Source organism: Eretmochelys imbricata, chromosome 1 (genome assembly GCF_965152235.1).
Source record: "Eretmochelys imbricata isolate rEreImb1 chromosome 1, rEreImb1.hap1, whole genome shotgun sequence".
In the NCBI taxonomy this organism is placed as follows: Eukaryota; Metazoa; Chordata; order Testudines; family Cheloniidae; genus Eretmochelys; species Eretmochelys imbricata.
In genome coordinates this window covers 206,307,750-206,332,533 of record NC_135572.1, presented here as the reverse complement: position 1 = coordinate 206,332,533, position 24,784 = coordinate 206,307,750, and the positions used below count along the sequence as shown (strand labels likewise).

Here is a 24,784-nt window from a genome sequence, read left to right as displayed (position 1 = left end):
ATGATTGATTTCAGATCAGAGAGCACAAACCTGTCTGGGGACAAGTTTCTGTCACTGCAGTCACTACTACTCAAGACAAAATCAAACGTGTCTATAACAGTACAAACTTGGCTAGGAGTATTAGATGATACGTTGATGTGCATGCACATGACACTGCTTGCCAGACTTCATATGTGGCCCCTAAAACTCTGGCCTAGATCAGTCTACTTTCTGCCCTGTCACCAGATGGACAGGAAAGTCTTGGTGTCACCTCACATCCTTGCAGAACTGTAATAGTGGTTAGAGATTGTATAAGGAGGCATATGATTCTCAGCCTCCACTCTGACAAGGACTTTAATTGTGGATGTGTTAGGGACAGCGGGGGTGAGAAATGCCTGGACCACCTATAAGCACAAGGGGCCTGGTCCACAGAAGACAACCTAGGACTTCACATAAATGTCTTGGAACTCAGAGACAAAAGAGTGAGTGGACTCATAGCACTTACAGCTGACCCTCCCTACATGATATTTCATAGGTACCTCACCCGAAGTTCCCTCCCAAGGTAATCTGAGTTCAGTTTGAGTTAATCAGTTAACCTGCCTGTCTTATTCCTGAAGCCCCACACTGTATCAGGAGAAAAGTTACATTTTATTGGCTGTTTCCAGAGCCTTACTTTACATTGACAGTCTGTGCAATTTGATTCTGTCTCCCCAATTGTTTCTGGTTGTTGCTGGCAGTTCAATCTCTGGGCCATCTCATCACAAAGAATATCAAAGTGGATATGACAGCGTATCTTGCTGTTACTAGTTGATTGATGTACCTCTCCCAATGAACATCATGGTGGACTCTAGCAGACCCCAAGTGGCATTCTCTGCCTGCTTCAGAACCCCGAAATGTCAATTTCCGAAATATGCCACGCGGAGATGTGGAGAAACCCACTGACTTTTGTCAAGCGTTAAGCATTCGACTTGAATGTCAGGGCAGATGCTAAGTTTGGGAGAGCAATACCACAGTCTGTTGGATATAGCTGAAACCCTTCATCCCAACAGCCAGAGGAGGTACTGCTTTCCGCTCCCCTACAGTGGGGTCCACGCTGACACACACTGAAGAATGAACTTACCTTATAGTAACTATAGTTCTTGGAGTTGTTGCACTCAGTGTGGATCCCACTATCTGCTTTCCATCCCTAGTTTTGGAGTCCTCAGCTGCCATGGCAAGGGAACAGAATGAGGGTTGCAGCCGCTCTGCCCTTTGTTCTCACATGGGAGTATACGGAGGCTCCGGGCATATGTGCACTCCTGATAAACACTGCTATTCAAAACAATGCAATTTTGAATGACTGAGGCACATGTACACCTGCTGTGGGATTCACACTGACTGCAGCATCTCAAAGTTCCATGGTTACTACAGGGCAAATAAGAGTTCTTTCTTCTTCCTGTGAGAGTCATCCTGTGAAACATAAAAGCAAGTTTGTGTTTTTAAAGGAGCAGTTCATTGTCTGAAGGTAAGTCTGTTGCTGCAGTTCCCACATCACCATTAAGAAATCGTCTAAAGAAAAGGAGATCCTCATCTTCTCCAGAAGAATATGACCGTGATAGTGACCTAATCCATTAACCCCGGGTACTGACAGGCCTTCGTCTGTCAGTTTGTAACTAAACAGGAACCACTTACAAGAAAAAGAGAATGAAGGGCAAAGTGGTTTTCCCATTCCAGAATTACTAAAATTCCATTCCAAATGGTGCAGTCCAGACTGAAAAAATGTGTTATTAGAGCTTCTCTAAAATTATCTCCATGTACAATGAGACAAAGCCACCAAGTGTTCTTCTGTTCCCAACCTGGACAGCGACGCCTTGCGCTAGCAGCTAGATTACGTCTGTTATAGAAAAACTCACAGTAACTGTCCCCTCTCTTCCAATGCCTCTCAGGCTGGATTGGGAAGAATAATTTTTGTCTGGTATTCATGAAGGAAAATGTTAAAACATGAGAGCTGTAAAGTGTCAGGAATCTAACCAGTGAGTAATTTTATAGTCTGTGACACTTTTACTGAGCTGAGTGCTAAAAATGGATTGCAAATATGATATATGGCTCATACTCAAATATCAAAGTACTATTTTGGGCTCAGTTTTTGAAAAAATAAATATATAAATTCATTTATAGTGGCTAAATGGCGAAGAAAAGCTGCGTCTACCAAAGAAGAAATTGCGGGGAAGAATGTTTTTTTTCTTCTGGATGTGATCCTGCGTGGAGTTAAAGTATGCCATTGGGATGGGCTGTCTGTGCTACAGAACACCTGCTAGCATTGACATGGTTTAAAATTAATCCTTCCTCTATGAAAGGGGAGAAAGTGTTCTGGCATTTCTTGCCATTGTGCAACCCCCTCCCTCAAAAAGTTCAGTTCTTTCTCTGCATAATGTAATTTCCCCACTTTCAGCAATTGCTGGCAGCATAAGATGAACAATTGTGTGCACGTCAACCATGGCAATGAAGCATCTTACTAGGTTAGTGTATGGTTGTGCTTGTTTCTGTTAACAAAAGAAATTCATGTTTCTGGTTGGCTTTTTTTTTTTTTTTTTTTTTCTCCATTTAATGTTATGGGACTCTGTCAGAGTTGTAGCTTTCTTTCCTCTGTCGCCCTTTCAGATTATTTACTTCAAATTTGATTGTATTGTAGATTGAGATTCCTCCGTCCTAAAATCTTTTAATAAGTACTTGGCACATCTCTAGCACCTTTCTTCTGCAGTTCAATTTGTAAACAGCTACTTAATTACACCTTTCAACAAACCAGTATGAGAGTAGTAGTTTTTTCTTGTGAATATTTGTCAGTATAAATCCCCACCTTTAGGAGCATGTGCACTCCTAGAGCAAATCTACACAACTACTTATGTCGATATAACTTACGTTAGTCAGGGGTGTGAAAAAGCCACTCCACTGAGCAACACAAGTTACAGCGACCTAAGCGTTGTCAACACTAGCTCTATGTCTGCAGGAGATGATCTCCTACCAAAATAGTTTCTGCCTCTCCCGGAGTTGGAGTAATTATGCCAACAAGAGAACCCTCTCTCCTGTTGGTATAGAATCTCTTCACCAGATGCGCTACAGCGCCATAGCTGCACCGATGTAGCGCTTCTAGTGTAGACTAGCCCTTAGTGTTGAATTCAGCTTTTGGGCTCTTATGTCCTGTCACACAACCTAACATTTAGCTTCAGCGAGTTTATGTAAGGAGCTGGTGCCCCAGATCCCTTCAGCCACCACTTCCAGAGTTCTCAGCACCGTTAGTCTCCTTTACTTCCATGCAACTGAATTTTCCTTCTTAGCTTTGTTTTAGCTGTAGTATTTTTTATTAGCAAAGAGGATTCAATTCCAGAAGAGGTTGGTGTGGAGCTTGAGGCTGAATACATCTATTTCAAGAGACGTGCAGCCTTCTCTCTTCATGCAGAGTACGCTGTCGCCACCAAGCACCATTAGTTTCTTTGTGCAGTGCCAATTATACTTACATGGTAGCTGCTTCCTGAGAGGTATCTTATCCACCTTCCTACAGTGGAATTGAGTAGGTCACTTTCATGCATTTTTTCCAACTGAAAGCGCGGATCCAAAAATTCCCAGGATTAGCCTTAATACCACTTGTAACTGAGTCCAAGGTATATTCTCGGGACTTTCAGATCAGAAGCCTATCCCTTTTGACAGGGCCAGGGAAGAGAGACCCCACACACTTCTGGAGATAGGATATCCAGGAACAGAGGTTCCCCAAAGGCCCACTGAGGTATGTCCATGAGTCAGTCACATTTTTCCCTCAGGAGCCCTGAAATAATGGCCTGGGTGGGCTCCACCTTCTGTGGATCAGTTGTCAAAAGGGAGGTCTCCTGTGAAGAGACTGAAATCTGGTCTGTCCACTACTCCCTCTCTTGGGAACTATGAAAGCATCTACTTTGTCAGTGAGTATTTCCTCCTATATTCTTTTATGGATGATCCTCCTGATTGTTCAGATGGGAATGACCAGGATACCCCAAAGGACAGTGGTGTTTTGCCCATTGTCTTCCACCCCGAGACTCTCTCTTGTTTGCAAGCTACATCCAGCCCTATTTCCTTCTCAGATTCACTCTCCATTTCAGCTCCAGCTGCAGTTGCTTCCTTCTGTCAACTGTCATTTTCAAACAGATTAGGTAGTCACTTAGACACGCTAGAAAGTTTTACATATTGTCTCTTTTTGTGATTGCTACTGTAAACAGACATACTAATTTATGGATTTTGCATTCCAGTAAAAGAACAAAGTACAGTATTAGATGTATTCAGCAGATCTTTGTCCAGTATTATTTTATTAGAGGACATGTCCTGAATGTGTACAACACCAACAGAGTTACCATTTTACAGTTGACACAACTGTTCTGCTGATTTTGGGATTGAATTACATGATTTGGTAGAAATAAAACGTTAAAACATTCACTCATCTATTTTCCTTTCTTTTCTTTCTTCATTTTCTTTTCATCTCTATCACCACTATGAGCTGAAAGCACCTTGAATCTGTTAACAGCACCAAGTTGTTTTCATACTTGCATTAGGTACACATGAGAGAGCAGAGTAAATACACTGAGTGCTAAATAAATCACTACCAGTTACACAGTTGTGTCGAAGCCTGTATAAGTGAAGGGTCCGGCTTTTACCTCCTTTCAGTAAACAGATTCCCTCACACACACACTTCGTCTGTCTGAAGCATTCAAGAACTATTTACTATTTCTGAGAACATAGCTTCTTAGAAAGCAAATAAGCCAAACTTCTCTGACCCTCTGTTCCTTGCCACAGTGGATTTGTTAGCAAACCACAGATGTTTCACAGAGAAGATGGAAAGACCTGGAAAATCAACATGGTCACAGAACTTTTTGGATATTTCAGACAATTCCTTGTGGTTTACATACACACTTTATATTATCCAGGCTTTTCATGTGCAAGAGTATCAGGAAGTGTCTGTCTCTGCATTTTTATGCAAACTTACTGTCTTCAATACTGCCAAGGCTATCTAGGATTTGAGGCAAAAGGTTCCTCGTATATAGCATGGAAGTTCTAGTATTCCAAATGAATATTGATATTTTCAGAGAAATATTGCTGCATTCCAGTCAGACACCAGTTTCATGTAGGTTGTGCTAAACTGAATTTGAAAGAGTTTGGAATATAATCTAAAACTACAAATGGTTCTTTGGAAACAGAGGAGGAAGCTAAATCAAAGTGCTCTGAGTTGATCTATTCTATAAAGATTCTTCACAATAGTTTCTGAGAGCCTTCCAGCAGTGCATTAAGTGACATGACTAACAGTTATCACATTTGTCTTATCTCCAGAGGAGGTAAAGTATGTTCAGTGGAGTGTCTTGTTTTTGTCAGGGTTTTTGTTTGTTTTGTTTTTAATGTACATGTTGCTATGTATGCATTAGAGAAGGCAAGATCAAAGAACTGCACCTTGCACTTGGAGTGGAAGGTGGTGAGGTTTGTGATGGTCTTTAGCTCCTGGGGGAGTTCATTCCACAGTCTTGGACAGGCCACTGAGAGAAAGTTCTGTCTCCCACACAGCTAGTGTGTGGTGAAGGATAAGTAGAGCTGTATGTCACCTGCATGTTGCTGGTTCTTGAGTCCGTGTCCTCTGATCAATTCACCTAGTGGTTGTATGTAGACGTTGAAAAGGACTGGAGAGAAAATCGATCCTTTTAGGACTTCATAAACGAAGGGTCTACTGATGGAGTTGCATTTTCCCATAATTACGTGTTGGGTATGTCCCTCCATAAAGAACTCAGACCATTTTAGCACATAACCCTGGATGCCTGCTACCTCTCTCAGGCAAGACAACAATATCTCAAAATCAACCATGTTTAGTGCTGCAGAGAGGCCAAGGAGGGTAAGAAAGGATGTCTGTTCTCTTTCCATTGATAGGAGGAGATCATTCATCAGTGCCACTCAGGGCTGGCCTTACCATGAGGCGACCTGAGGCGGCCGCCTCAGGTGCCAGACTGGGGGTGGGGGCGCCTCTAGAACCCAGAGTGTAGAAAATTGTGTCTGCTGCTGGTGCCTATGTGTTCTCTCTGCTCTAGATGCACAGAGATGATGGAGTGCTGTGCTGGAGGAAGGAGGGCACAAGAGATGTAACAGGCAGGCAGGAGAAAAGGTGAGAGGGAATAACAGAAAGTAACAGGAGCTGCCACGAGACAGAGGAGGAGGAGCCTCTTATGTTCCTCTCTAGCACCCCCAGGAGCCTGGACTGATTAACACCAGCTTCTCAGGGAGCTTCCTGTTTCCTGCTGCTTCTCTGAACCCACTTGAGGAGAACAGGCAGTCAGCTGAAATAGTAGGAGCCAGTTAGGCCCTTAAGACACTGATATCTTCCCTCACTCAGGCCCTGCTACCAGCCTGCGTCAATTGAGTATTGAGAGCCACTATAGCCGGCACAGAACAGCAGTCATGAGTGAAAGACGAAAACACCCCTCTGGGGCAGCATTCAGAAAAAGAAAGAAAGCAAAGGAAGCTTTTCTATCTAAGCAGGAAAGGAACTCTCTTGAGATACATAGACACACATGTTCACGGTGAGCCTTCCGGCCCCAGTGAGTATGAGAGTGGTGAGGAGATGCCTGATCTTCCAGTTAGTCAGAGTGCAGGTGACCTGGCAGCTACTGCAGCATCCATATCTCCATCTCAAATGGATGTAACCATGCACATTCCTGAAGAAAAGTGTAGATCAGAGAAGAGTATGGTGGAGGTGCAAGAAACAGCTGCTGCTGAGTTTAGTTCCTTAAGTCTAGATGATCCAGGACTGTGGACCCACTTGAGCAGTAGCCTGAGGGACTTCCTTGTGCTGCGTGGGCCACAGCAAGTAAAAAACATCATGTTCCCCAAAGACAATGAAAATAGAAGTTTCCGTCCAACGCATTACTGGCGTGAAATCCCCAGTGGTGACAAAGTTGAGAGGCCATGGCTTATGTACTCAAAAACCCAGAATGCTGCATACTGTTTTTGTTGCAAACTCTTCCAGTCTAATGTTCCAGCCACATTGGGTTCTACAGGAACAAAGAACTGGAAAAATCTGGCTAGAAATCTGGCATGCCATGAGAAGGCAGCAAATCACCAGAGAGCATTCCACAGGTGGAAAGAGCTTGAGATGAGACTAAGGTTAAAGGCCACCATAGATGATCACCATCAAGAGAAAATTGCATCAGAGTCTCTTTACTTGCAAAATGTTCCAAAAAGGCTCATTGCCATTGTAAGAATGCTTGCTACCCAAAACCTTGCACTCCATGCCACTTCAGATCAGCTATATGTGCCAAACAATGGAAACTTCCTTAAAATTGTGGAACTGATGGCTGAGTTTGATACTGTACTCCAGGAGCATCTAAGAAGAGTCACCACCCAAGAAATGTACACACACCACTACCTTGGAAAAACTATTCAAAATGAGATCATACAGTTACTGGCAACAAAAGTCAAACAGAAGATTGTGGCAGATCTGAAGTCAGCAAGATATTACTCTGTTGTTCTGGACTGCACACCTGACATCAGGTATAGGGAACAAATTACTTTAATGGTGCGTTCTGTAACAACAACAGAACCTAGTGAAAATGTCCCTGCAATGGTGACTGTCAGAGAGCATTTTCTAGAATTTATTGACATTGATGATACTACAGGAGCTGGTATGACAAATGTGCTTCTTAAAAAGCTGGAAGATAACAGGAATTGCGATAGCTGACATGAGAGGTCAGGGCTACGATAATGGTGCCAACATGAGAGGAAAGAACAGAGGAATGCAGACACAGATCCAAGAGTTAAACCCTTGAGCTTTTTTTGTCCCATGCAGTTCTCATTCATTGAACTTGGTGGTCAGTGATGCAGCCTCAGCTTCTAGTGAGGCTGCTGAATTTTTTAATGTAATTCAAAGCATCTATGTATTTTTCTCTGCATCAACTCATCAATGGCAAATTTTGAAGCTACATCTGGGAACATACTCTCTGACACTGAAACCACTGAGTGCCACATGATGGGTAAGCCGAGTGGAGGCGATAAAACCTATCAAACACCAAATTGGGAACATAGATGATGCTATAGTTGCCATTATGGAGGATAATACTATGACAAGAACTGTTCATGCAAGAACAGTGGCAGAGGGAAATGGAATCACCAGAAACCATACATAACTTCAAATTTCTGTGTGGCTTAGTGTTGTGGCATGACATACTGTTTGAAATAAAAGTTGTAAGCAAGAGACTCCAAGATGTTGACCTTGATATATCTGAAGTAACGGAACAACTGGACAAAGCAAAGTCATTCCTACAGTCCTACCGGTCAGATGAGGGATTTCAAAACGTTCTGAAGAGTGCACAGAAGTTGGCAGAGGAACTTCACACTGAAGCTATTTTCCCACCCATTCAAGAATACAAGTCACCGAAGAAGACATTTTGATTACGAGGCACAGGATAATCCCATAAGGGACCCCAAACAACAATTCGAAGTTGAATTCTTTAACCAGGTGCTAGATTGTACAATACAATCAGTTGAAGAACGTTTCATGCAGCTCAAGGAACACAGCAGTATATTTGGGATGTTGGATGATATTCCAAAACTCCACACTATACCTGAAGAAGCCCTACACCAGCAGGGCACTAGAGGCCGTGTTGACACATGATGACATGTGCGATATTGATGCGAGTGATTTAGGTGATGAACTGAAAGCCCTTTCAAGATACATTTCAGCAGGATCAACTCCAAAGGCTGTTCTGGAATATAAGTGCACAAATAAGATGACCACCCTCTTTCCAAATGCTTTTGTTGCTCTGCGCATACTTCTAACACTTCCTGTAATAGTTGCCAGTGGAGAACGCAGCTTCTCCAAGCTGAAGTTAATAAAAACACATCTACACTCCACAATGACACAGGAGAGGATGGTAGGCATTGCAACCATCTCAGTAGAGCTTGAGCTGACCCAGACTGTGGACCTTCAGGAAGCAGTTCAAATCTTTGCAACCAAGAAGGCACGGAAAGCACCACTTTGATTATTCAAACAGATAAAAATACCAGTGTTTACTGTGCAGACAAGAAAAGTTACATTTGCTGTTCAGGTGTTTTGAAAGTTAAGTGTCACTTAAAATTTTTGAACAAGGCATTTTAAGTTGTTAGTTCTACTCTTCTCATGGTACTGCTCTGCTACCTACCCCAATAAAGGAGAACAGGAAGAAGACAGAATTCTACTATACTTCGGGAACCTTGGCTGCAAGGCAGCCTGCCAGGCGAGCTGTGAAGCCAGGACTCTTGGGCTTTCAGGCTCTCAGCAAATAGGCAGCCTACTGTGGAGCCTGGCTCCAACGCTCCTGGCAGGTGGGCTGTGGGGGAGTCAAGGTGGAAAGCTGACAGGGAACTTGCCTGGTTTCCTTCAAAAGATTCATTGAAATTGATAAGTTCCTGAAAAAAGTTTTACTTTCAATGAATTGGTGGTTCTGATGGAAAGGCGTTCTGTCAGAAAATTTCCAATCAGCTCTAAGTGTGGTCTTTCACTCATAGGTTGCTGGTTCAAATCAAGCCTTAAGCTGTTAGCAACCGCACCCATAGAGATTATTTTACCAGGTTCTGGTTGACATCCATTGACAGGTGGTGGTGTAATGCAAGCTTGCACTGCTGCAGCCTGGATTGTGATTTTTATATGGTTAAATAGAAGATTTTATTTGCCAAAGCAGTCAATCCTGCATCTTACACAACTATTAAATTCACACTCAAAATTAGAAAATAAATCGAAACATGAGATTTTTAAAAAAACTATTATTCACTTTTCATAAATTTTAGCCACAGCCTTTAATTACTTGAGATGTGTTTAACCCATGCCTTTTTCTTTCCCCAGCCTCTTTGCACTTTCTGCTTATTTAAAAAAATTCTATTGATGTAAAATAATACAAAACTTCATGAATACAGCTGACAATATTCAGCAGGAGGTTTTTCATAACATCTAGACATGTTCCTGTTTATCCTTGAATTGAAATCCTAGTGATGAACTGGCAACATGACATGAATTTCCATGGCAAAAGATTTGTCACAAGGCTGTAACATGACAGTGAGCTTGTCTGTCAGAAGAGGCGCCCAAGTTTCAGCCTTCCTCTCCCACAGTGCTTTCTGTAATAGCAGAACCCAGAGTGACTGAATTTAAACAGAAAGCAGTGGACTTCCAAATTTGCTGAGGAATTTTTTTGTCCCTCTTAAAGGATTTGAAGTTTTTCTAAGATTAATGTTAATTGAACAAAAACTACTAATATGTAAAACTCACCAAATCATTTCATAAATACAATCACATTTCTTTATGGAAATGTACATACAGATAACATCACGCTGATTGTGGTGTTATTATTATATAAACATAGATCCTTCTATAGTTGAATTCCTAGAATAAATGTCTAAACTACAGGTACGTGAATTGAATTCCTGTACGTTAGGTGTAGTTAAGTTAACACTCCGTCTGCATTTAGATATGAAAAAAATCAATCTCCATCTAATAAAATGTGTTCTGCCTCTCTCAGCAGTGCTTGTCTGATTTTTTAAGTTCATCAGAGAGCTCTCCCTCATGACTATTAAAATGCATTCGGGTGTGCTATTGCTCATTACCTTAATCAGGGCGTAAGACTGCAAGCTACAGCCTATTACATTAAAGATGTTCATCAAATAATTCTTTTTATAAAATTCCTAATCTGGAGAAATTCTGCTCTGTTCTCTTTTGAAGCATCATTGTATTTGAGAGAGATGCCTGAATTTTATGAAAAGCCTTCAACAGTTAAGTAAATTTGCAAAATTTGAACTGTCCAGTCTGTTGTGACCCAAGTCTCAGTGCATTGCAAAAGCTGCTTGGTACCAGTGACAAGTTACGTTTTGCCAGACACTCTATTCCTACTCTCTCTACTATACTGCACATTACAAAAAAATGACATTCCTTATTGTAAAGTTGATCGTATGGTCAAGCGAATTTTATTAGGACGTTTATCACTTTATAGATCTGAAGGATATATAAACAATTTCTTTTTCACCTTTCTAGGTCCTGGGAACGCCTACAAGGGAACAAATTAGAGAAATGAATCCAAACTACACTGAATTCAAATTCCCTCAGATTAAGGCACATCCATGGACTAAGGTGAGGCTGTCTGAGTTGGATAATGATGGTGTGTGGGGTAAATGTAACATTGCAAAGTTTAAGTCCAGACCTTGATTTCTGTGCTTGGCTGCTTTCAAACTAACCTGGGACCCTGTAGTTGAATCAGAACCCAATAATTGTTTATGTAGGGAAGGAGGACGAATGTACCTAGGCTCTGCGTTGAATTGTCCATGGCTCTGTTTTTTTGTGATTTGCCAATAGACATTTTCCAGGCTGGGTATGTATTTATAACCCATTACAATGCACTTATATTCCATCATAGCACAATTCTTGACCTGTGCAAAGAATCTCCTATAAATAAATACATTCTTTAGAGGTGGGTGATGCACTCTTTTATGGTACAAATACATCATCTCTGAATACAGGAGTGAGACCCACAGTGCAAATCAGTCCCATTTCCCATCTCATAAACATAGTGAAGATCATTAGATTTGGAACCCCAGTAATATGCACTAGTTATTTTTTCTTACATTACTTTTAAAAGATTTTTTTTTAGTTTGTTTCCAAGGAAGAGAATACTGCTACAGAATTTCTCAATAGCAAGTTAGGAAACCCAGCAACACAAATATGATGATTTTCAAATGCTGAGGAATGAAGTGCATGGATTGGCTTGTGGAAGAGTACATACAGTCCCTCAGTTTTGCCAGTGATTAGTTCAAAATCATTTTGGACCAAGCCTTTCACAGTGCTAGAGGCCCCGAGCAGATGATGTAACCTACTTCATGTTCTTTGAGATTGTGGGCTATGCACATTACTGGAAGTCAAATCAATATTTTGGTAATTTCTTCTCAGATGTTCTAAATACATGCTTCCTCTCCCCAACGATCCTGGGTTGCATTTCCAGATCTTAGTTCTTTATTGCATGTTGGTTCCAAGACTGAGTGATTTATAATACTCAGAGGCCGTTAAATCAGCAAACCTGTTTATATTATGTGTTAATAGAAAAATTTCTGAGATAGTAAAATTTATGGAACTCCATGAAGATTAGGCTTACTTTCATTATTTCAAAATAAATAATGGAAAAAGCTACAAAAATTAGCCTAAGACATTAAAACAGTGAAGTTGTAGTGGAAAATGGTTCTAGTGCTGCATCTGAATGACTTGGTGTTGAGGGTGGGCTTTAACTGAATGCAGTATGTATTGGAGCCATAGCCTGTCCTCGTGCCGGAACACATTATAAGTAATCAGAGTTGAATATCTAACCTGGTTATACATCTCCTCTACCATCTGTAGATCCTTAGGTGTCATTTGTTTGCATATGGGTGCCCCTTAGGCCACAGTAGAGACCTTTTTGTAAAGCTGGTGAAGAATATAATGTGATCTTCATGCAGAAAGTGAAACTGAGAATTCCTTCTATTTTTACCTTTTATACGCAAGTGAGTGCTTCTCTGGGCTTCTAAATGACCACAAGTGAAATCAGGCAAGCATAGAGCAATGAGAGGAGCTTGCCAGAAGGTTGAATTTCCTTTTGCATTAGCACATGGGATTGTTTTGTTTTGGTATTGAGAACTCTGCTTGCAACATAATGCCTCATTCTCAGTTTGTTATACAACAACAAACTCCTCCCAATACCAGATGGGTATAGAACAGCATCTAAATTAATTATTTGGATTTGGGGAGGTTGACCATCTGATTATGAGTTTTTTGTTCTTTCCTTGCCATTTAAAGTCTCAAGTAGCAAAAAAAAAAAAGCAAGTCTAGAATGTCCTTTCTAACAATCATCTTTCCCTACTCTTTTAAAAACTCTCTTCCTCCAACGTTTTGCCGTTCAGCCATGAAAGTTTTCTGGTCTTTTTGTGTCATCTCTGATGGGATGTGGGGAAACAGTGCTGCCTCTCCTGCCCTTCAAATTTCCCACCTGATAGTTATCTTCAGTTTCTTTTAAACTAGAGTTGCAGAAACATTCATTTGTTAAATTGCAGTTGTTGTTGTTGAGCAGAGCGAAGGAAGGAATGAAAATTAGAAGCATTTGTTATAATTTTTATTAGAATGACCTATGAATGTGTACTGACAACCATTACAGGTTGTCTGCAGGGTTTAATCTCGAGAACTTTCAGCATCAAATACAAACATCTATTACTTGAGCTAATGGAGTAACTTGTTAGCTGGCAGCATTAATAAGTTCTGTTCTTTTCTGTGTGGGCTGGCCATGGCAGGGGCATGACAGACACTTGACTTTACCACATCTCCATACTAATGAAGGCGGCTAGGGAGTTCTGATGTAGAACTCCATTGTCTGCATTTTGTTCCTGAGCCATACATTGGCCACTCCTGACACACATGGATGTGCTATTTCATCCCCCATATCCATAGTAGTGTTTCTGTTCACTAGTGGCTGGTAGGTCAAAAAGAGAGCAGCTGCTGCTGCTACTTTTGGTATCTAGTAGGAGATCTGTTTCCTCAAGTATTAGAGCAACTGCTTTAATATCTGAGAGTCCCGAGTTCAGATCTCAGCAGGAATATATTCCTCATATTGGCATCCAGTTTTAGGCATAAAGCGGGATCCTGAGCTTAAGTTTTATTGCTCTGTACACGGAGTTAGAGCTCACATTACCTGACGCAGTGTAGAATGGTCAATACCAATACAGTGGAGATGTCCATGTACAGAACTATGGCTAATGACATATAGTATGAAGGATTGTTTATGTGTTCATATTAGGGTAGTGGTGTGTGATTCCGGTACAAACTCAGTTAGTTTGAGAACAAATCTTTGAGTGACACCAGATTTGGCGCTTCTAGCCGCCTTATTGTTTAAAACCTAGTTCAGAGTGTATGTATGTCTAATTCTCCAACATTACTGTGTATAGGCTCAGATAGATGGATAAATTCCAACTTGCTAGGAGATGAAGACAGAAGACAATTGAACCTTCTGCCGCAAAGGGAACAGATAAGCCTAAATTTGCCCCTCAAGAAGGGGAATTATAAATTTGCCTCTCAAGAAAGGGAATGTTCTTTTCTAATATTTATACCACAATCTTTATACTTTTTTGTTCTTGCATATGTCCATTACACTAGGTATGTGTGCATCTTGTGCACGAGTGCCACAGAGTTTTCCCTAGTGGTACCCGCAGGGGCAGCCACACCTGCACCCTGCTTTTCCTTGTGCTGCAAGTTGAGGACATAAATGAGTGGAGTCACCCCTCACATCTTGTTGGTCCTGCTTTGAGCAAGGGGTTGGACTAGATGACCTCCTGAGGTCTCTTCTAACCTTAATCGTCTATGATCTTTCAGTTCCTTTTTACCTTCAGCGATTGGAGTGTGCTGTCAGGTCATTCCTCCGGCAAATGTGCTGTCTTAACTAGATGACATTAGACTGTTGTTGTGGTTGTCCGTAGTAAAGGAACTCCAGTCTCCACCTGATAGCAGGGGCGCCTACACCAAGGTCCCTGGCTTCAAACCCTGCTCTGGATGTCACAAGCTGATGCCCATGAGAGACCCTCACTCTCACAGCTTGAAGTGCTTGGGTGAGGGTCGCATTAGGGACAGGTGTTTGATTTACTGGAGCTTCACGACTGAGACCAGCTGCTTCCTTGGCACAGGCAGCAGAGCCATCAACTGCGTTTACAGCAAAACAAAGGTCCATTTGAGCCACCCAAGAGGCCTCTGCAGCTGTGAAGGATCTATTGTGCTTCTTGGTATGGCTCTTGCTGGTCATTCAGCTCCATGGTACCTTGCTGGGGCCATCACACATGATGCATTTGTAGGCTTTCATGTAGTGGTCTGCTACAGTGCCAGCTACACAGGTCTTGTGCTGCTTCCCTTGGTCTGAATGCCAACTCTGAGACCAGCAGTAGCTACTCTGGCTCAGCACACAGTACTGATAACCTGGTGTTGTTGCCAGTATTGTAGGCCCATTGTAGATCATGGTCCTGATCTCCAGTGATGCTGCCCAGTACTGCTTTGCACTGGCCTTTGGAGTTCTCATGTTTCTCCTCAAGAGTCTGAAGTGGGTTCCTGCATCTCTCACTTCTGGGAATCCGGGGCATCCTGCAGGGATTGTTCCCATTCTTGGAGTTATCTTGAGTAGGTCAAAAGAATGGGTGTGCCGGGTCTAGGCACAAGTCCCTTCAGCCCCGTCAATGGCCCTAGTGGGTACCATGGGATATGTCTCCAGTGTCTAGATTATTATCTCTGCTGCATCACAAAAGTCAGTCACTGAGAAGATAAGTTCCACTGCCTAGTACCGGCAGACTATCTAAAGTCTGTACTGGGCAGCCACTACACTACAGAAATATATCCCCAAAAGGGAGAAGTTTCTCCACACAGGCCACTCAATGTTGGTACCAAGATCCCACGGGCACTGAGGCTCAGAACCGCCCATTACTTGCTTCAGGCAGGTCTTCTACATTGGTCATTCAAGACCATCCTCAATAAGGTTCTAACATGCCTCTTCTGAACACCTTGTCCTCCTTACCAGATGAGACCCTGGTACTGGAGATGACATCTCTAGTATCGGATGATTTTAAGTCTCATAGACTTTAAGGTCAGAAGGAACCATTATGATCATCTAGTCTGACCTCCTGCACAGCGCAGGCCACAGAATCTCACCCACCCACTCCTGCAATAAACCTTTCACCTATGTCTGAGCTATTGAAGTCCTCAAATCATGGTTTAAAGACTTCAAGGTGCAGAGAATCCTCCAGCAAGTGACCCATGCTCCACGCTGCAGGGGCAGGCGAAAAACACCCAGGGCCTCTTCCAATCTGCCCTGGAGGAAAATTCCTTCCGACCCCAAATATGGCAATCAGCTGAACTCTGAGCATGTGGGCAAGACTCACAAGCCAGATACCCAGGAAAGTAACTCAGATCCCACTCCATCTAACATCCCATCACAGGCCATTGGGCCTATTTACCATGAATATTTAAAGATCAATTAATTGCCAAAATCATGTTATCCCATCATACCATCTCCTCCATGAACTTATCAAGCTTAATCTTGTAGCCAGATAGGTCTTTTGCCACCACTGCTTCCCTTGGGAGGCTGTTCCAGAACTTCACTCCTCTGATGGTTAGAAACCTTCGTCTAATTTCAAGTCTAAACTTCCGGATGGCCAGTTTATATCCATTTGTTCTTATGTCCATGTTGGTACTGAGCTTAAATAATTCCTCTCCCTCTCCGGTATTTATCCTTCTGATATATTTGTAGAGAGCAACCATATCTTCCCTCAGCCTTCTTTTGGTTAGGCTAAACAAGCCAAGCTCCTTGAGTCTCCTTTCATAAGACAGGTTTCCATTCCTCGGATCATCCTAGTAGCCCTTCTCTGTACCTGTTCCCGTTTGAATTCATCCTTCTTAAACATGGGAGACCAGAACTGCACTCAGTATTCCAGATGAGGTCTCACCAGTGCCTTGTATAACAGTACTAACACCTCCTTATCTTTACTGGAAATACTTCGCCTGATACATCCCAAGACCGGATTAGCTTTTTTCACGGCCATATCATACTGGCGGCTCATAGTCATCCTATGATCAACCAATACTCCAAGGTCTTTCTCCTCCTCTGTTACTTCCAACTGATGCATCCCCATCTTATAACTAAAATTCTTCTTATTAATCCCTAAATGCATGACCTTACACTTCTCACTATTAAATTTCATCCTATTACTATTACTCCAGTTTACAAGGTCATCCAGATCTTCCTGTATGATACCCTGGTCCTTCTCTGAATTGGCAACAACTCCCAGCTTTGTGTCATCCGCAAATGTTATTAGCACACTCCCACTTTTTGTGCTGAGGTCAGTAATAAAAAGATTAAATAAGATTCGTCCCAAAACTGATCCCTGAGGAGCTCCACTGGTTACCTCCCTCCAGCCTGACAGTTCACCTTTCAGTATGACCCACTGTAGTCTCCCCTTTAACCAGTTCCTTATCCACCTTTCAGTTTGTATGTTGATCCCCATCTTTTCAAAATTTAACTAATAATTCCCCATGTGGAACCGTATCAAACGCCTTACTGAAATCGAGGTAAATTAGATCCACTGCATTTCCTTTGTCTAAAAAATGTTTCTTTGTCAAAGAAGGAGATCAGGTTGGTTTGGCACGATCTACCTTTTGTAAAACCATGTTGTATTTTGTCCCAGTTACCATTGACCTCAATGTCGTTAACTACTTTCTCCTTCAAAAATTTTTCCAAGACTTTGCATACTACAGATGTCAAACTAACAGGCCTGTAGTTAACTGGATCACCTTCTTTTCCTTTCTTAAAAATAGGAACTATGTTAGCAATTCTCCAGTCATATGGTACAACCCCATAGTTTGCAGATTCATTAAAAATTCTTACTAATGGGCTTGCAATTTCATGTGCCAGTTCCTTTAATATTCTTGGATAAGGATTACCTGGGCCTCCTGATTTAGTCCCATTAAGCTGTTGGAGTTTGGCTTCTACCTCAGATATGGTAATGTCTACCTTCATATCCTCATTCCCATTTGTCATGCTACCATTATCCATCCCTAAGCTCCTCATTCGCTTCATTAAAGACTGAGGCAAAGTATTTGTTTAGATATTGGGCCATGCCTAGATTATCCTTAACTTCCACTCCATCCTTAGTGTTTAGCCATCCCACCTCTTCTTTCCTTTTTTTCTTCTTATTTATATGGCTATAGAACCTTTTACTATTGGTTTTAATTCCCTTTGCAAGGTTCAACTCTACATGACGTTTAGCCTTTCTCACTTTATCTCTACATGTTCTGACCTCAGTAATTCCTTGCTAATCCCTCCCATCTTCCACTCCTTTTATGCTTTCTGCTTTTTCTTAATCATCTCTCTGAGATGCTTGCTCATCCAGCTTGGTCTACAACTCCTGCCTATGAATTTTTTCCCCTTTCTTGGGATGCAGGCTTCTGATAGTTTCTGCAACTTTGACTTGAAGTAATCCCAGGCCTCCTCCGCCTTTAGATCCATAAGTGCTTCAGTCCAATCCACTTCCCGAACCAATTTCCTTAATTTTTTAAAGTTAGCCCTTTTGAAATCAAAAACCCTAGTCACAGATTTATTTTTGTTTATCCTTCCATTCAGTTTGAACTGAAATTAGCTCATGATCACTCGAGCCAAGGTTGTCCCCTACAACCATTTCTTCTATGAGGTCCTCACTACTCACCAAAACCAAATCTAAAATGGCATCCCCTCTTGTCGGTTCAGCAACTGCTTGATGAAGGAATCCATCAGCTATTGCATCTAGGAAAATCTGAGCCCTATTATTACTAGCACTTGTCTTCCAGTCTATATCTGGGAAGTTAAAGTCTCCCATGATCATGCAGTTCCCATTAGTATTTATTTCATTAAACACACTAAAGAGGTCTCTATCCATATCCAGATTAGATTCCGGCAGTCTATAGCTCACCCCAAGCACTATCCCAGGGGAGGCTCTAGTAGCTTTCTTCGCCAATGTGATTTTTTCCCAGACCGATTCTGTCTTATCCATTCTATCACTTCTTTACAGTCTACCTCATCATTGATATACAATGCTACTCTACCACCTTTGCCTTTATTTCTGTCTTTCCTAAACAGCGCATACCCGTCAGTACCTGTAGTCCAGTAATGACTACTATTCCACCATGTTTCTGTTATCCCTGTAATATCTGGTTTCCCTTCCTGCTCCAGCAGCTCTAGTTCCTCCATTTTGTTACCTAGGCTCCTCGCATTGGTGTACAAACATCTTAATTTTTGCTGTTTGGCCTCACTCACTTTCTTCACCCGATTACGCACGGACATTCTACCGCCAGTATCACCTATTAGACTGGTATCCACACTGCCCTTCCTCTTTATGTCCATTCTCCTACCCACAGCTGTATCCTTTCTTTCTTCATTTTCTTTCCCCTCAACGTTGAAATCTGGTGTGGAGATTACCTGGACATCTCCCAACCACCTCCCCCAAATTCCTAGTTTAAAACTCTTTTAATCAGTTGTGCCATCCTCCATCCTAGAAGTCTATTTCCCTCCCTACTCAGAGGGAGTCCATCCCGAGAGAACAGTCCTCTGTCCATGAATGCCTTCCAGTGGCCATACATCCCAAAGCCCTCCTTTTAGCACCAGTGGCCTGAGCCATCTGTTGAGCATCATAATCTTGTCACACCTTTGTTGCCCTTCTCTAGGAACAAGCAGAATTCCACTGAAGATCACCTGAGCCTAGATTTCCGTAAGCGTCTTCCCCAGCCTGGCATAGTCTCCCTTGATACGTTCCAGCAAGAATCTATCGGTTTCATTTTTTCCCCCATGAAGGACGATCAGTGGATTCTTTCCCGCTCCCTTTAGGATCCTCTTCAGCCTCAGGTCCACATCCCATATCTTAGCCCCCAGCAGAGAGCACATCCTTCTGTTCTCTGGATCAGCTCTGGTTACAGGCCTGTCTATCCTTCTCAGTAAGGAGTCCCCAATCACGTAGACCTGCCTTGTCCTGGTGACGGTGCGATTCTCCAGTCTATCCCCTGTTTCCTCTGGCTGCAAGTCCTTTCTATTCCTATTGTCCCTTGTAATTCTCTTCAACCCATCCTGTATCCTCCTGGGGCTCATATTTGGTGTTGTCTCCATTGACTCTTCCCCTTTTCCTATAGAACTACCAAGAACTCTCAAAAAGGATAGCTGTGTCCCTGGGAATATATAAATAGAGCTTTCAGAGAGAAGTCCCCACAAACTAGACATTTTACACCTGGCTGCAGCAGGGGAAATTGCTCTCCTTATAAATGAGGCAGTTACACAGCCTTTACAAGCTTTATGGCAAACCCCCTCATCCCTCACACTGGTGGCAAAGCACACAGAACACAAATACCAACTGCTCTATTACAAACAGTTTTATCCACACCCCTCACTAGGCTCTCTGATCATGGCAGGAGTAAATGTGAGACACCGCCAAGCTAGAGAAAAGCACGTCCTAAAGAAAAGGATACAAAGAAATTGGGCATTTTTGGTAGAAATGTGGGTTAGTCAACTGAGAAGTTACAGCTATGTATAGCAAACCGTCAGCCCCTGTTTGCCTATTATGATTATTCAAATTGGGATGTTACGTCCAAATTCCTCAGTTAGCTGCCCAAGGACACGAGGGGCGAGTTTGTCTTTCCTGATGGAAGGTTGACTGGTCGCAAGGTCCACTCTGCAGGCCTCCCTAGATGCGGCAGACTCAGCTTAGCTGCCAGAGTCATGGCAACAGCCGTAGCCATGTGCCACTCCTCATAGCTCCAGTCATCAGGATTTCCTGTAGAAGTACAACCCGTCCATCTCAAGATCATTTTCTCTTCCCCTGTGACAAGGACCTGCTCTATGCTTATCCTCCAGTGCCATTGATTCCCAAAATAATTCTCAAGCTGAAGCAAGAGTGAGGCAAAATGATGTTGTGCCAGCCTGGGCGAGGTAGCCATGGTACTTGGACCTGTACAAGTTGTCCATCAAGGAACCTTAACCTTCCCCTGCCCCCCCAACCTCCATCTTTAGTCACCGAATTATGAGCAGGTGTTGCACTGTAACTGTCAGTCACTACGCCTCATGGCCTGGTTCTTCAGGTAGCTAAACCCAGAGGAGGCACACTGTTTGGAAGTAGAGCATAATGTCCTACTTAATAGAAGAAAACCATCCACCAGAGCTCCTTACCTTAGTAAGTGGAAGGGTTTCTCTACCTGGGTGGCTAGTGACAATGTGTCTCCCACACAATCAATGATTCAAAAGATTTGGGACTGTTTGTTGCACCTAAAAGAGTCAGGTTTGGATGTCAGCTCCGTCAAAGTGCGCCTTGCTGCAATATCAGCGTTTCGTGCCCAGGTAGGACTGTATTATCTAAGGGTATGTCTACACTGGCAGAGTTACGGCGCTGGCAGTTACAGCACCGTTCAGAGAGCGCTGAAGGGAAGCCGCTGTAGTACGTTCACACTGTCAGCTGCCTGCGCAATAGCGTGCTCACACTTGCAGCAGTATTCAAAGCAGTGCACTCTGGGCAGCTATCCCACAGAGCATCTCTTCCTCTTCTGCTGCTAAGAGTTGTGGGAAGGTGGAGGGGGTTGCAGGGCATCGTGGGTCCTGTCCCACTGCCCATGATGCATTGGTTCACATCCCAGAAATCCCTGTGCTTCCGTCTGCATTTGGTGCCATCTTTCAAAAGTTCGTGTACTGCGCTCCCTGCCTCTTCAGTCTGCAGGAATGGATCCCGCACTGTTGACCAGTATGCTGCTCACTCTGCCCAACACGTGATAAGTGGCAGTGGAGTTATTCCTTAAACTACAAAGGCCAGAGGAGTGCAACATTGATCTCACAATGGGTAGTAGCTGTGACACAAGATTGGTTGTGGCATTCACGGAGGTGCTGACCACAGTGGAATGCTGCTTTTGAGCTCGGGAAACAAGAGCTAACTGGTAGGATCACATCATCATGCATGTTTGGGATGACGAGCAGTGGCTGCAGAACTTTTGGATGAGGAAAGCCACGATGATGGGACTGTGTGATGAGCTCGCCCCAGCCTTGCGGTGCAAGGACACAAGAATGAAAACTGCCCTGCTGCTGGAGAAGCGCATGGCTATTGCACTGAGGAAGCTGGCTACTCCAGACTGCTAACGATCGGTTGCTAACCAGATCAGGGTGGGAAAGTTGACCATTGGAGTCGTGTTGATGGAAGTCTGCAGGACCGTTAATCGCATCCTGTTCCGAAAGACCGTGACTCTGGGCAACCTGCGTGACATGGATGGCTTTGCACAAATGGGCTTCCCTAACTGCGGAGAGGCAATAGATGGCACGCATATTCCAATTCTGGCACCAGACCACCTCACCACCGGGTACATTAATCGCAAGGGGTATTTCTCAGTGGTTCTCCAGGCACTTGTGGATCACTGTGGGCGTTTCACAGACACTAACACAGGCTGGTCCAGAAAGGTGCATGCCACACGTATCTTTCAGAACACTGGCCTGTTCAGGAAGCTGCAGGCTGGGACTTTCTTCCCAGACAAGAAGATCACCGAAGGGAAAGTCGAAATGCCCATTGTGATCCTGGGAGATCCTGCCTACCCCTTAATGCCATGGCTTATGAAGCCATACATGGGGCACCTTGACAGCATCAAGGAGCGGTTCAACAACAGGCTGAGCAAATACAGAATGACTGTTGAGTGTGCTTTTGGCAGTTTAAAGACCCGCTGGCGCTGCATATATGGGAGGCTGGACCTGGCCAATGACAATATTCTTATTGCTGTATGCTGTACACTCCATAATATTTGTGAAGGGCAAAACTCAGGCCAGCCTAGGGCCCCACAGGGCTCTAGACCACCCTTTTGAGGGTATGGTCGAGGACAGCTTGCCAGTTCGACCTTTGGATCCTTCCCATCTTACTTTCTCATCCCGTCTATCCCCTTTCTACCGTGCCTGGTCTCAAATTACTTCGGACCACTGGGTGCTCTGCATGCTAGAGAGGGGATATTCCATCCAATTCTGTACCCTCCTGCCCCCCCCCCCCCCCCGCTTCCCCGTCCCTCTTCAGGGACCCCTCTCACTTGACACAGAAGTTGCTCGAGATGCAGTCCCTCCTCTTGGTAGGGGCAGTGGAGGAGGTTCCTCATGAGATAAGGGGCAAGGGTTTTTACTCCCGGTACTTCCTAATACCGAAGGCCAAAGGGGGCCTCAGACCCCTACTGGACCTGCGACAACTCAACAAATACATAAAAAAACTCAAGTTTCACATGGTCTTGCTAACCTCCATTGTCCCCTCACTGGATCCAGGAGACTGGTACGCCCCCCTCGACTTGAAGGATGCGTATTTTCATATTGCAATAGTCCCACATCACAGACGCTACCTCAGATTCGTGGTGAACCCAGGCCGCTACCAGTTTGCCGTCCTCCAGTTCGGACTGTCGACTGCCCCGCGAGTATTCACAAAATGCATAGCAGTCGTTGCGGCGTTCCTGCGCACGCACCAATTACAGGTTTTCCCATACCTCGATGACTGGCTGATCAAGGATTGCTCGCCCAGGTGGTGGCTCAGTTCGAGTTTATAAGGAGGACCTTCCTCGACTTAGGTCTCCTCCGGAACGAGGAGAAATCCGCTCTGTTCCCGGTGCAGAGGATAGAATTCATAGGCGCGGTCTTGGACTCTACTCAAGCCAGAGCATACCTCCTGGAGGCCAGGTTTCACTCATTTCAGGACAACATACAAGGCCTCAGACAGTTCCCCACGATGCTGGCAAGAAACTGTCTAAAGCTGCTGGGACACATGGCCTCATGCACTTATGTGGAGCAGCATGCCAGGCTCAGGCTGCGCCCACTTCAGTCTTGGCTGGCGTCGGTGTACCGACCAGCCCGAGATGCATTGGACAGGGTCGTAACCCTGCCCTGCCTGGTACTGGACTCCCCCCTATGGTGGCTCAACCTCAAATGGTGTGCGCAGGGGTACCTTTTGCCAGCCCTCAGCCCTCACTCACCTTGGTGTCAGACGCCTCGGATCTGGGTTGGGGGGCTCACCTAGGGGACCTCAAGACCCAAAGCCTCTGGTCTCCGGTGGACCTCGCTCTTCACATCAATGTCAAAGAGCTGAGAGCAGTGCGTCTGGCCTGCTATGCTTTCAAAGCGCACATAACGGGCAGAAGTGTTTCAATCCTCGCGGACAACACCTTAGCAATGTTTTATATCAACAAACGGGGGTGCACGCTCCTCTCCCCTGTGCCGAGAAGTCCTGGCGCTGTGAGATTTCTGCATAGAGCACTCGATCCACCTGCAGGCCTCGTGCGAAACACACTGGTGGACAGCCTCAGCCGGACCTTCAATGGCCACGAGTGGTCTCTTTGGCCAGATGTGGTGACTTCAATCTTCCAGTTTTGGGGCTCTCCCCAGATGGACCTGTTTACCACTCCGGGCAACAAGAAATGTCAGACATTCTGTTCTCTCGGGAACCACAGTGCGAGGTCCATCGGGGACGCCTTCCTCCTCTCGTGGGAGGGCTGCCTGCTGTACGCTTTCCCACCCATCCCCCTAGTCCACAGGGTGGGTCTCAAGATCCGCAGGGACCGGGCTCGAGTCATACTAATAGCGCTGGCGTGGCCGCATCAGCACTGGTTCACCTCACTCCTGAAAATGTCCATAGCGGCCCTTCTCACCTTACTGCTGGTCCCCAACCTGATCACACAGGACCAGGGCCGTCTCCGGAGCCCGAATCTGGAGTCACTCCACTTTACGGCCTGGGCTAAGTGCCACAGAGCTCTCTTGTTCGGACCAGGTCAGACAAGTCCTCCTGGGTAGTAGAAAGCCCTCCACCACGGCTACTTACCTGGCTAAGTGCAAAAGTTTCTTCATCTGGGCGGAGCAACATAGTCAGCCGCTGCTCCTCGCCCCCATGCCATTTATACTGGACTACCTCCTTCACCTAAAGCACCAGAACTTGTCCCGGTCATCTATAAGGGTCCACTTGGCCGTTATCTCCGCCTTCCACCCAGGTTCAGATGGCCTCTCGGTCTTTGCAAACCCCGTGGTCAGTCATTTTCTCAAGGGTTTGGACAGGCTCTTCCCACACACGTGTCAGCCTGTCCCTGCCTGGGACCTCAACTTAGTCCTCTCCAGGCTTACAGGCCCGCCATTTGAACCTCTGGCCACCTGCTCCCTGCTTTATCTCTCATTCAAGGTGGCGTTCCTCGTGGCAATTACCGTGATCCGACAGGTCTCGGAGCTCAGGGCCCTCACGTCTGAGCCCCCTTACA

At 44.3% G+C, this 24,784-nt stretch overlaps 1 protein-coding gene across 4 annotated transcripts in view; it reads left to right on the top strand.

The window, feature by feature from the left end:
* GSK3B (glycogen synthase kinase 3 beta) overlaps positions 1-24,784 on the top strand; it is a 269,374-nt gene that overhangs the window by 193,302 nt on the left and 51,288 nt on the right. For all 4 annotated transcript variants that reach the window (XM_077822845.1, XM_077822851.1, XM_077822830.1 and 1 more), the window contains exon 8: positions 11,015-11,110. In XM_077822845.1, the coding sequence (XP_077678971.1) occupies positions 11,015-11,110 (96 nt within the window). The remainder of the gene's footprint in view (positions 1-11,014; positions 11,111-24,784) is intronic.